The sequence below is a fragment of the Mobula birostris genome, unplaced genomic scaffold (assembly GCF_030028105.1).
Source record: "Mobula birostris isolate sMobBir1 unplaced genomic scaffold, sMobBir1.hap1 scaffold_747, whole genome shotgun sequence".
In the NCBI taxonomy this organism is placed as follows: domain Eukaryota; kingdom Metazoa; phylum Chordata; class Chondrichthyes; order Myliobatiformes; family Myliobatidae; genus Mobula; species Mobula birostris.
Window position 1 is genome coordinate 154,185 of NW_027278464.1, and position 12,517 is coordinate 166,701.

Genomic DNA, 12,517 nt, shown 5'->3' on the forward strand with positions numbered 1-12,517 from the left:
AGCAGCATCTGTGGGAAGAAAAGGACTGTCAACATTTTAAGTCGAAACTATGCCTCTGTTCCTGCAGCAGATTTCCTCAGATTCTGAGATTACAGTGGAGTTTGCTGGGGTTGGTGTTGGGACAAAGAAGACTATGGTAGAGTTTCCTTGGGTTGATGGTGGACCAAGAAGATTACGATGAAGTTTGCGTGGGTTGGTGGTGGGACTGGGAAGATTGCGGTGAAGTTTGCGTGGGTTGATGGTGGGACAAAGAAGATTACAATGGAGTTTGCGTAGGTTGGTGGTGGGACTGAGAAGAAACCCAGATGATCAACGTGCATGAAGAGAATGGAGAAATCACCACTAACCCCAGCAAACTCCACTGTAATCTTCTCAGTCCCATCACTAAATCCAGTAAACATATTCTGGGGGGAGTGGTTGGTATCTTGGGAAGTCGTAGGACCTGAGGCTAAAAAAGCTTCTGGGACCTGGGCCTTACACATAGACACTGAGAGTACAGGTACAGAGACATCGATCACACACTGTTCAGGCCACGGCTGGAGTATTGTGTTCAGTACACTTTTGGGAAAGTTCTTGACAGATCTAAAGTGATTAAATCTTGGTTTCTTATGGGATCTGGGTGTTCAGGAAGATAACAGACAGAAAGAGAGTATGAAAGTGATTAGGACAGTGGAATGTTGGCCTTCAATGCACAAGGGGAAGGATGGTGAACTGATCGTCATGAGTTGGTGCGGTACATATTGCAGGGTTGGGTGGTTAAAAAAAAACACATTCACAAGACAACTGACCCAACAGATTATTGTTAATAACACAGGTGAGGCATGTTCCTGATCTATGGTTACCCAGTATGGAGCGGAGAGGGCTGCTCGGGAGCTTTCCCGAGTGGCCCCCTCTCCCTCTCCCCTCCTTCCCAGGGGCTGCTGAGGGTATCTCCTGGTCAGATTGCTCCTGGGCATCTACAGATCTACAGATGTATCATGGAGAGCATTCTAATCACTGTCTGGTATGGTGGGGCCAATGCACAAGATCGGAAAAAGCTACAGAGATTTGGAAGTTCATCATGGTCACGAGTCTCCCCAGCACTGTGGGCATCTTCAAAAAGCAATGCCTCAAAACGGCCACATCTATCATTAAGGATCTCCATCACCCATGACATGCCCTCTTCTCATCGCTACCATCAAGGAAGAGGTACAGGAGCCGGAAGGCACACACTCAGTGTTTTAGGATCAGTTCTTTACCCCTCTGCCATCCAGCTTCTGAATGGATAATAAACCGTCTCACTATTTTTTTTCTCTTTTTAAGCTCTCTTTTTACACTAGTTATTTAATCTATTTTAATAATTGTAATGTATAGTTTATTGTGTATTGCAATGTACTGCTGCTGCAAAACCACAAATTTCACGCCGTATGCCAGTGACGTTAAACCTGATTCTAGGCCCGGCCAGAAATGCCATTCACGGTTTAGCCAGTGGGGAGTCGGGGGCTCTGCCCCTCTCCTGGGGTTACCTCCTTGCCCGGGTGTCCTTGGACAAGGAGCACACTTTGTGTCTACGGCCACAATGAGAGATTCCCGAGGACGGTCTACCCCTCAGGGGCTCGTGTGTGTTGTAAATAGAAATACTTTAAAACTGGAAGTAATTTATGAAGCCCTGATTTATTGTATAGTGTTTAGTTGGTGAATAAACTTCTGTTAAAAAAAAGCACGATTACTGTCAATGGGGACTCAAGAATCTCAGCCTGAAATGTTGACTGTTTTTTCACTTCCATAGATGTTGCCTGACCTGCTGAGTTCCTCCAGCATTTTGTGTGTGTTGCTCTGGATTTCCAGCATCTGCAGAATCTCTTGTGTTTATAAATCTGCTCAAGAAGTGTGTTGTCTGCTTTAGAGGGCACCAGCTATGCAAAGAGCTTGGACCAACTTGAGTTGTTTTTCTCTGGAATGCCAGAGGCCGAGGGGAGACCTGATTGAAGTTGTTAAGATTTTAGAGGCATGGATAAGGTTGGCATTTAGAATCTTTTTCTCACAGTTGAAATTTCAAAGTGATAAAATAAGAGGGGGTAATATTTAAGAGACTTCTAGGACAAGTATTTTTTTGTGCTCCCTGGTACAGATTGCTAAGGGCGGAGGTGGGAGGCCAGTATGACAGGAACATTTAGGATTTGCATAGACAGGCACAGAAATGTGGAGGGATGTGGACTACATGCAACTTAAACTGTCATCAGAGAGACAGTGGGACAAAAAGCCTATTCCTGTGATCCACTGCTCCATGAAGAGCCACTGACGGTTTGAGTGAGCGGCCAAAGAGCTGGACAATGGTGATTGGGTGTGAAGATGCGACATGTGAGAAGGAAAATAAGAGTGATTAATCAGGGTGACAAATGTTAGTGGGAGCAGGCAGGAGAATGAGAATGGAAGGGATAATAAATCAGCCATGAGGAATTGTGGAGCTGACTTGATGGGCTGAATGGCCTAATTCTGCTCCTTCGTCTTATGGGTTAATGATCTAAAATGAGAAGGCATCTGTCCCAGGGTACAATCCCCAGTAGGCTAGTGCACAGGTTCAGGACATAACTAGGAAAACTCACAGAACAGTAAACTAAGGTGTTTAAGTTCAATAATATGAGGCATTGGTGAAGTCACATGTTGGTCACCTTGCTCGTGGAAGTAATTATTGACTAATCTATTTACTTGGTAACTTACTTGCAGATACAGCACAGTTACAGCCCCTTCCATCCTGAGCCTGTGCTGCCCAATTACACATACGTGACCAATTAACACACTACCTGACCGACTTTGGACTGTGGCAGGAAACTGGAGCACCCAGAGGAAACCCACACAGTCATGGGGAGAATGTACAAACTCCTTACAGACACCAGTGGGAATTTTACCTGGGTCACCGGTGCTGTAAAATGTTACAGTAACTGCTACACTACTATACAGTTCTGGAACCTAATGGCCCTCTCTCTGTCTGAAACCCTGGCCATATTTTCCCAGAGCTGTCCACTACTTCCTGAATCTCTTCTTCTGGGCGTCACAGTGGTTAGCGTAATGCGCCAATGACCAAGGCTCAATTCCGGCTGCTGTTGGTAAGGAGTTTGTGTGCTCTCCCTGAGACCGCATGGATTTCCTCCGGGTGTTCCAGTTTCCTCCCTCATTCCAAAGACGTGCAGGTTAGGGTTAATAAGTTGTGGGCATGCAGTGTTGTCGTCAGAACCATGGAGACACTTGCGGGCTGCCCCCAGCACATTCTCCGACCGTGTAGGTTGTTGACGCAAAACAATCCATATCAATGTACGTGTCAAATAAAGCTAATCGATAATGTTTGCTGAACAAACCAGGGTGGTTAAGTTCAGTTACGCTGGCCATTGGCACTGATGAGGTATCATGTCAAACTCTGTACAGTCTTGGTAACCTTACTCGTGGAGGGGTTTTGGCCCTCCCACTGTCCAAAAGCCCAGCTGTGAGACGTCCCCTTTTCCCCAGGCAGCTCTCTGAACCTTTCTTCTTCCCTGCAGCTTTGAGCAGCTGTGGCCAGGAGCTGCCGTCCATGCCTCATGGATGTACAGAGGGCAGCTGTTACCCTGCAACGGGCAACCTACTCATCGGGAGAGCACACAACTTGACAGCCAACTCCACCTGCGGTCTGCAGGGACCCACTGAGTACTGCATCGTCAGCCACCTCCAGGTACGTCCCGGGCTCCCCTCTCCGTCCACGGGTGGGGCTCAACCCCAGTGGGCAGTGGCCCACCCTCAGCTCTGTTCAATTCCGAATTTTCTCATCCAAGGTTCTTTTGCAAGTCAAGAAAGAGGAACAAAAGTTTTAAGAAAATACCTATTAAACAGTTTAATCCAGTGCCTCACTGCATCCGAGGGCAGTTAGATACCATCAGCAGTCTGGAGTGTCAGATAGACAGACTGGGTAACAGCTTCTACTCTCAGGCTGTGAGACTGATGAATACTCTGCCACCACCGAGGTCTCGTCACCAGGACGGCGAGCTGTTTACTGTTTACCAGTGCTGCACACTTCACATCCACATTCGAATTATATTTATCACCTTAATGATACTAATATTTTGCTTTATGTGTTGTGTGTGATAAATGTTATGTGGGTACAGCATGGTCCTGAGGAGATGGCAGAGGTACTTAATGAATACTTGCTTCAGTATTCACTATGGAAAAGGATCTTGGTGATTGTAGGGATGACTTGCAGCAGACTGAAAAGCTTGAGCATGTAGATATTAAGAAAGAGGATGTGCTGGAGCTTTTGGAAAGCATCAAGTTGGATAAGTCATTGGGACCGAACGAGATGTACCCCAGGCTACTGTGGGAGGTGAGGGAGGAGATTGCTGAGCCTCTGGCGATGATCTTTGCATCATCAATGGGGACAGGAGAGGTTCTGGAGGATTGGAGGGTTGCGGATGTTGTTCCCTTATTCAAGAAAGGGAGTAGAGATAGCGCAGGAAATTATAGACCAGTGAGTCTTACTTCAGTGGTTGGTAAGTTGATGGAGAAGATCCTGAGAGACAGGATTTATAAACATTTGGAGAGACATAATATAATTAGGAATAGTCAGCATGGCTTTGTGAAAGGCAGGTCATGCATTATGAGCCTGATTGAATGTTTTGGAGATGTGACTAAACACATTGATGAAGGTAGAGCAGTGTATATGGTGTATATGGATTTCAACAAGGCAATTGATAAGGTATCCCATGAAGGGCTTATTGAGAAAGTAAGGAGGCATGGGATCCAAGGGGACATTGCTTTGTGGATCCAGAATTGGCTTGCCCACGGAAGGCAAAGAGTGGATGTAGACAGGTCATATTCTGCATAGAGGTCGGTGACCAGTGGTGTGCCTCAGGGATCTGTTCTGGGACCCCTACTCTTTGTGATTTTTATAAATGACCTGGGTGAGGATGTGGAGGGATGAGATAGTAAATTTGCTGATGACACAAAGGTTGGGAGTGTTGTGGATAGTGTGGAGGGCTGTCAGAGGTTACAGCAGGACATTGATAGAATGCAAAACTGGGCTGAAAAGTGGCAGGTGGAGTTCAACCCAGATAAGTGTGAAGTGGTTCATTTAGGTAGGTCAAATATGATGGCAGAATATACAAACATAATATTAATGGTAAGACTCTTGGCAGTGTGGAGGATCAGAGGGATCTTGGGGTCCGAGTCCACAGGACACTCAAAGCTGCTGAGCAGGTTGACTCTGTGGTTAAGAAGGCATACAGTGCGTTGGCCTTCATCAACTGTGGGATTGAGTTTAAGAGCTGAGAAGTAATGTTACAGCTATATAGGACCCTGGTCAGACCCCACTTGGAGTACTGTGCTCAGTTCTGGTCACCTCACTACAGGAAGGATGTGGAAATCATAGAAAGGGCGCAGAGGAGATTTACAAGGATGTTGCCTGGATTGGGGAGCATGCCTTATGAGAATAGGTTGAGTGAACTCGACCTTTTCTCCTTGGAGCAAAGGAGGATGAGGGGTGACCTGATAGAGGTGTATAAGATGTTGAGAGGCATTGATCGTGTGGATAGTCAGAGGCTTTTTCCAAGAGCTGAAATGGCTAGCATGAGAGGGCATCGTTTTAAGGTGCTTGGAAGCAGGTACAGAGGAGATGTCAGGGGTAAGTTTTTTTACGCAGAGACTGGTGAATGCGTGGACTGCGCTGCCGGCAACTGTTGTGGAGGCGGATACGATAGGGTCTTTTAAGAGACTGCTGGATAGGTACATGGAGCTCAGAAAAATAGAGGGCTATGGGTAAACCTGGGTAATTTCTCAGGTAGGGACATGTTCGGCACAGCTTTGTGGGCCGAAGGGCGTGTATTGTGCTGTAGGTTTTCTGTGTTTCTAAGTTGTTTCATATTGTGCATATACAAATGTATATTTATTGTGGGTACACTGTGGTCCGGGGGGATGTTGTTTTGTTCGGTGTGTATATGTATTGTGGGTACACCGTGGTCCGGGGGGATGTTGTTTCGTTCGGTGTGTATATGTATTGTGGGTACACTGCGGTCCGGGGGGGACGTTGTTTCGTTCGGTGTGCATATGTATTGTGGGTACACTGTGGTCCGGGGGGATGTTGTTTCGTTCGGTGTGTATATGTATTGTGGGTACACTGTGGTCTGGGGGGGATGTTGTTTCGTTCGGTGTGCATATGTATTGTGGGTACACTGTGGTCCGGGGGGAAGTTGTTTCGTTCGGTGTGTATATGTATTGTGGGTACACCGTGGTCCGGGGGGATGTTGTTTCGTTCGGTGTGTATATGTATTGTGGGTACACTGTGGTCCGGGGGGATGTTGTTTCATTTGGTGTGTATATGTATTGTGGGTACACTGTGGTCCGGGGGGATGTTGTTTCGTTCGGTGTGTATATGTATTGTGGGTACACTGTGGTCTGGGGGGGACGTTGTTTCGTTCGGTGCGTATATGTATTGTGGGTACACTGTGGTCCGGGAGGACGTTGTTTCGTTCGGTGTGTATATGTATTGTGTGTACACTGTGGTCCGGGGGGATGTTGTTTCGTTCGGTGTGTATATGTATTGTGGGTACACCGTGGTCCGGGGGGACGTTGTTTCGTTCGGTGTGTATATGTATTGTGGGTACACGGTGGTCCGGGGGGATGTTGTTTCGTTCGGTGTGTATATGTATTGTGGGTACACTGTGGTCCGGGGGGATGTTGTTTCGTTCAGTGTGTATATGTATTGTGTGTACACTGTGGTCTGGGGGGGACGTTGTTTCGTTCGGTGTGTATATGTATTGTGGGTACACCGTGGTCCGGGGTGACGTTGTTTCGTTCGGTGTGTATATGTATTGTGGGTACACTGTGGTCCGGGGGGACGTTGTTTCGTTCGGTGTGTATATGTATTGTGTGTACACTGTGGTCCGGGGGGACGTTGTTTTGTTCGGTGTGTATATGTATTGTGGGTACACTGTGGTCCGGGAGGACGTTGTTTCGTTCGGAGTGTATATGTATTGTGGGTACACTGTGGTCCGGGGGGATGTTGTTTCGTTCGGTGTGTATATGTATTGTGGGTACACTGTGGTCCGGGGGGATGTTGTTTCGTTCGGAGTGTATATGTATTGTGGGTACACTGTGGTCTGGGGGGGATGTTGTTTCGTTCGGTGTGCATATATATTGTGGGTACACTGTGGTCCGGGGGGACGTTGTTTCGTTCGGAGTGTATATGTATTGTGGGTACACTGTGGTCCGGGGGGACGTTGTTTCGTTCGGTGTGTATATGTATTGTGGGTACACTGCGGTCCGGGGGGACGTTGTTTCGTTCGGTGTGTATATGTATTGTGGGTACACGGTGTTCCGGGGGGACGTTGTTTCGTTCGGTGTGTATATGTATTGTGGGTACACTGTGGTCTGGGGGGGATGTTGTTTCGTTCGGAGTGTATATGTATTGTGGGTACACTGTGGTCCGGGGGGATGTTGTTTCGTTCGGTGTGTATATGTATTGTGGGTACACTGTGGTCCGGGGGGATGTTGTTTCGTTCGGTGTGTATATGTATTGTGGGTACACTGTGGTCCGGGGAGACGTTGTTTCGTTCGGAGTGTATATGTATTGTGGGTACACTGTGGTCCGGGGGGATGTTGTTTCGTTCGGTGTGTATATGTATTGTGGGTACACTGTGGTCCGGGGAGACGTTGTTTCGTTCGGAGTGTATATGTATTGTGGGTACACTGTGGTCTGGGGGGGATGTTGTTTCGTTCGGAGTGTATATGTATTGTGGGTACACTGTGGTCCGGGGGGATGTTGTTTCGTTCGGTGTGTATATGTATTGTGGGTACACTGTGGTCCGGGGAGACGTTGTTTCGTTCGGTGTGTATATGTATTGTGGGTACACTGTGGTCCGGGGAGACGTTGTTTCGTTCGGTGTGTATATGTATTGTGGGTACACCGTGGTCCGGGGGGACGTTGTTTCGTTCGGTGTGTATATGTATTGTGGGTACACTGTGGTCCGGGGGGACACTGTTTCGTTCGGTGTGTATATGTATTGTGGGTACACCGTGGTCCGGGGGGATGTTGTTTCGTTCGGTGTGTATATGTATTGTGGGTACACTGTGGTCTGGGGGGGATGTTGTTTCGTTCGGTGTGTATATGTATTGTGGGTACACTGTGGTCTGGGGGGGATGTTGTTTCGTTCGGTGTGTATATGTATTGTGTGTACACCGTGGTCCGGGGGGATGTTGTTTCGTTCGGTGTGTATATGTATTGTGGGTACACTGTGGTCCGGGGGGATGTTGTTTCGTTCGGTGTGTATATGTATTGTGGGTACACTGTGGTCTGGGGGGGATGTTGTTTTGTTCGGTGTGTATATGTATTGTGGGTACACTGTGGTCCGGGGGGATGTTGTTTCGTTCGGTGTGTATATGTATTGTGGGTACACTGTGGTCAGGGCGGACGTTGTTTCGTTCGGTGTGTATATGTATTGTGGGTACACCGTGGTCCGGGGGGACGTTGTTTCGTTCGGTGTGTATATGTATTGTGGGTACACTGTGGTCTGGGGGGGATGTTGTTTCGTTCGGTGTGTATATGTATTGTGGGTACACGGTGGTCCGGGGGGATGTTGTTTCGTTCGGTGTGTATATGTATTGTGGGTACACCGTGGTCTGGGGGGGATGTTGTTTCGTTCGGTGTGTATATGTATTGTGGGTACACTGTGGTCCGGGGGGATGTTGTTTCGTTCGGTGTGTATATGTATTGTGGGTACACCGTGGTCCGGGGGGACGTTGTTTCGTTCGGTGTGTATATGTATTGTGGGTACACTGTGGTCTGGGGGGGATGTTGTTTCGTTCGGTGTGTATATGTATTGTGGGTACACGGTGGTCCGGGGGGATGTTGTTTCGTTCGGTGTGTATATGTATTGTGGGTACACCGTGGTCTGGGGGGGATGTTGTTTCGTTCGGTGTGTATATGTATTGTGGGTACACTGTGGTCCGGGGGAACGTTGTTTCGTTCGGTGTGTATATGTATTGTGGGTACACCGTGGTCTGGGGGGGATGTTGTTTCGTTCGGTGTGTATATGTATTGTGGGTACACTGTGGTCCGGGGGGACGTCGTTTCGTTCGGTGTGTATATGTATTGTGGGTACACCGTGGTCTGGGGGGGATGTTGTTTCGTTCGGTGTGTATATGTATTGTGGGTACACTGTGGTCCGGGGGGATGTTGTTTCGTTCGGTGTGTATATGTATTGTGGGTACACTGTGGTCTGGGGGGACATTGTTTCGTTCGGTGTGTATATGTATTGTGGGTACACTGTGGTCCGGGGGGATGTTGTTTCGTTCGGTGTGTATATGTATTGTGGGTACACTGTGGTCCGGGGGGACGTTGTTTCGTTCGGTGTGTATATGTATTGTGGGTACACTGTGGTCCGGGGGGATGTTGTTTCGTTCGGTGTGTATATGTATTGTGGGTACACTGTGGTACGGGGGGATGTTGTTTCGTTCGGTGTGTATATGTATTGTGGGTACACTGTGGTCCGGGGGGATGTTGTTTCGTTCGGTGTGTATATGTATTGTGGGTACACTGTGGTCCGGGGGGATGTTGTTTCGTTCGGAGTGTATATGTATTGTGGGTACACTGTGGTCCGGGGGGACGTTGTTTCGTTCGGTGTGTATATGTATTGTGGGTATACCGTGGTCCGGGGGGACGTTGTTTCGTTCGGTGTGTATATGTATTGTGGGTACACCGTGGTCCGGGGGGACGTTGTTTCGTTCGGTGTGTATATGTATTGTGGGTACACTGTGGTCCGGGGGGACGTTGTTTCGTTCGGTGTGTATATGTATTGTGGGTACACCGTGGTCCGGGGGGATGTTGTTTCGTTCGGTGTGTATATGTATTGTGGGTACACGGTGGTCCGGGGGGATGTTGTTTCGTTCGGTGTGTATATGTATTGTGGGTACACCGTGGTCTGGGGGGGATGTTGTTTCGTTCGGTGTGTATATGTATTGTGGGTACACTGTGGTCCGGGGGGATGTTGTTTCATTTGGTGTGTATATGTATTGTGGGTACACTGTGGTCCGGGGGGATGTTGTTTCATTTAGTTGTATACACAGTGTGTGGTCCGTGGGAATGTTGTTTCATTTGTGTGTATTAATGTACAGTCAGACGACAATATCCCTGAACCTGAGTCATGTCTGAAGGGACATACAAGAGTACAGCACAGGAATAGGACATTTGGCCCACAGTGTCTTGCCAAACAAGCTAAAAATCAAATCAGAAACGGCCAAACACTAACCCTACACCATGTCCATATCCCTCCATCTTCCTTCCATCCATGTGCCTCTCCAAACTTCTCTTAAAAGCCTCCAGTGTATTTCACCACAAAATCAGTTGATTGAGAAACACTTGGCAGTCCCCACGGTGTGCTGCTGATATTAAAGTCAGAGGTCATGTTTTGTAGTGAAGCAGGTTACAGTGACTTTCAGAGAAATCTTGATTTGTAGGGGATGCAGGCTGAGGAGTAGTAAATGGGTCAACTTTGATAAGTGTAGGGCGATGCAGACTGGGTAAGTCCTATACAGTGAGTGGTAGGGCTCTGGCCAGTGTTGTGGGGCAGAGGGACCTGGAAAGTACAGTACACAGTTCACTGAAAGCAGTCACACGGATAGACAGGGTGGTGAAGGTGACGTTTGGCACGCTGCCTTTCATCAGTCAGCGCATGGAGTTTAGAGGCCGGGGCATTGGTTAGGGGTAGTGTTATCTAAATCATTATTGAAGTCACGCTTGGTGTATTGGTCACCCTGATATAGGAAAGACATTGTCAAACTACAGAGGGTGCAGGAGAGACTTACAGTAATGCTGCATGGTTATAGGGAGAGATCGGCCATGCTGAATCTTTATTCCTAGGAGTGTAGGGAAGTGAGAGATGATCTCAGAGAAGCATGAGACCAAATGGGTATGGTGGACAGAAACTGTCTCTTCTTCAGGGTTGGGGAGGCCAAAAATAGAGGGTCTGTAGAGAAGACAAGAGGAGAGAGATCTTAAAGAGACCTGAGAGGGAACGTCTTTACACAGAGAATAGTGTGTGTCTGGAATGAGCTGCCACTGGAAGTTGTTTGAGATGGGTACAATTGCATCATTTCAGAGGCATTTGTATCGGTACATACACGGAGGAGAGGGGTTTGGTGGGTTATGGACCAAATGAGGGTAACTGGGACTAGCAGTGAAGATATTGTAGTCAGCATGGATCAGTAGGCCTGAAACACCTGTTTCCATGTTGTATGACTGTGATAAGGTACAGTCATGACCACCATCGTTATGAGCCACGTCGTATGACATGGGTGATCTTGGTCTTTCTATCACCATGATTGTTCTTGGCAAATGTTACCACAGAACTGGTTTGCCATTTCCTTCTTCTGGGCAGTGTCTTTCCAAGATTGGTGACCCCAGCCATGATCAATACTCTTCAGAGGCTGTCTGCCTGGTGTCAGTGGTCGCATAACCAGGACTTGTGATATGCACCAGCTGCTCATACGACCATCCACCACCTGCTCCATGGCTTCACATGACCCTGATCGGGGTCCAAGCAGAGGCTACACCTTGCCTAAGGATGACCTGCAGGCTAGTGGAGGGAAGGAGTGTCTTACACCTCCTTTGGTAGAGACGTATTTACACCCCACCAATGTACAGGCATTGTTAATAAAGCCAGCATTTATCGCTCAACCCTAACTGCCCCTGAAAAGGTGAGGCTGAGTGATCTCCTTGAACTGCTGCATTCTTGGTGAAGGTGCTCTCACAGTACTGGTGGGGATTTCAAACCCACTGAACGTGACGGTCCACCAGAGGCTGGGATTAGACCCACTGGTTAGAAGGAGGAACACATAGTCCTATGCGTAGGAGTTAGACCAGCATCAACCTGACGGGTTGAATGCCTGAGATTTTGCTGGTCACTTAAATGCTTTTCCCTCTGTTTTGCCCCTCTCCCTTAACTTGGCTGTTATAATACTCCCGTTTAACACATTTCATCCTCTGTAATTTCGCCCTCCCCGTTTCCCCCTCCCCCGTACTCCGAGTGTAGTTCTGTGCTTTCTGTCAATGAGGAAACCCGTAACGAGAGGGTGCGCTTGAGGGAGATAAAATCCAACTGCGTGTCCAGGCACAGTAGAGTGGGTGACACCAGCACGTGCCTCTGATACTGAGAAAATCCTTATCTCCACCACCAGCTGCTCCCTTCCTGACAGCCCTGAGGTGCTCCACAATGATGTGGTTCGTGCATTTATTTTGTCTAACTCGGTGTTGATAAAATTATTTATGAATAAATCTGTCAGTGAAGGAACTAACAATGTCTCCACGGCAGAGCATGCGAGCGTTAGGGTGATAAAGAGAGCATTAATCGAGCTATTCTTTTGAGTCTGGGAGGTCCTGTGCTGAATGGGGCTTCCAGGCAAGAGGAGAATTGTGAGGCTTGTAGATAGTGGAAATGTTCTGGGGTGTCAAGGGGTGTGTTACTCACTTCAGGAAACTCAGCCACCCTGACTTGTCTCTGCAGCCGCTGCGTTTATAGTA

At 48.0% G+C, this 12,517-nt stretch overlaps 1 protein-coding gene across 1 annotated transcript in view; it reads left to right on the forward strand.

Annotated features, from left to right (window-relative positions):
• LOC140193721 (laminin subunit beta-1 variant-like) overlaps positions 1–12,517 on the forward strand; it is a gene marked incomplete at its 3' end in the record, with an annotated part of 78,344 nt that overhangs the window by 39,712 nt on the left and 26,115 nt on the right. The window contains exon 3 of the mRNA XM_072250886.1: positions 3,516–3,685. Within this exon, the coding sequence (XP_072106987.1) occupies positions 3,516–3,685 (170 nt within the window). The remainder of the gene's footprint in view (positions 1–3,515; positions 3,686–12,517) is intronic.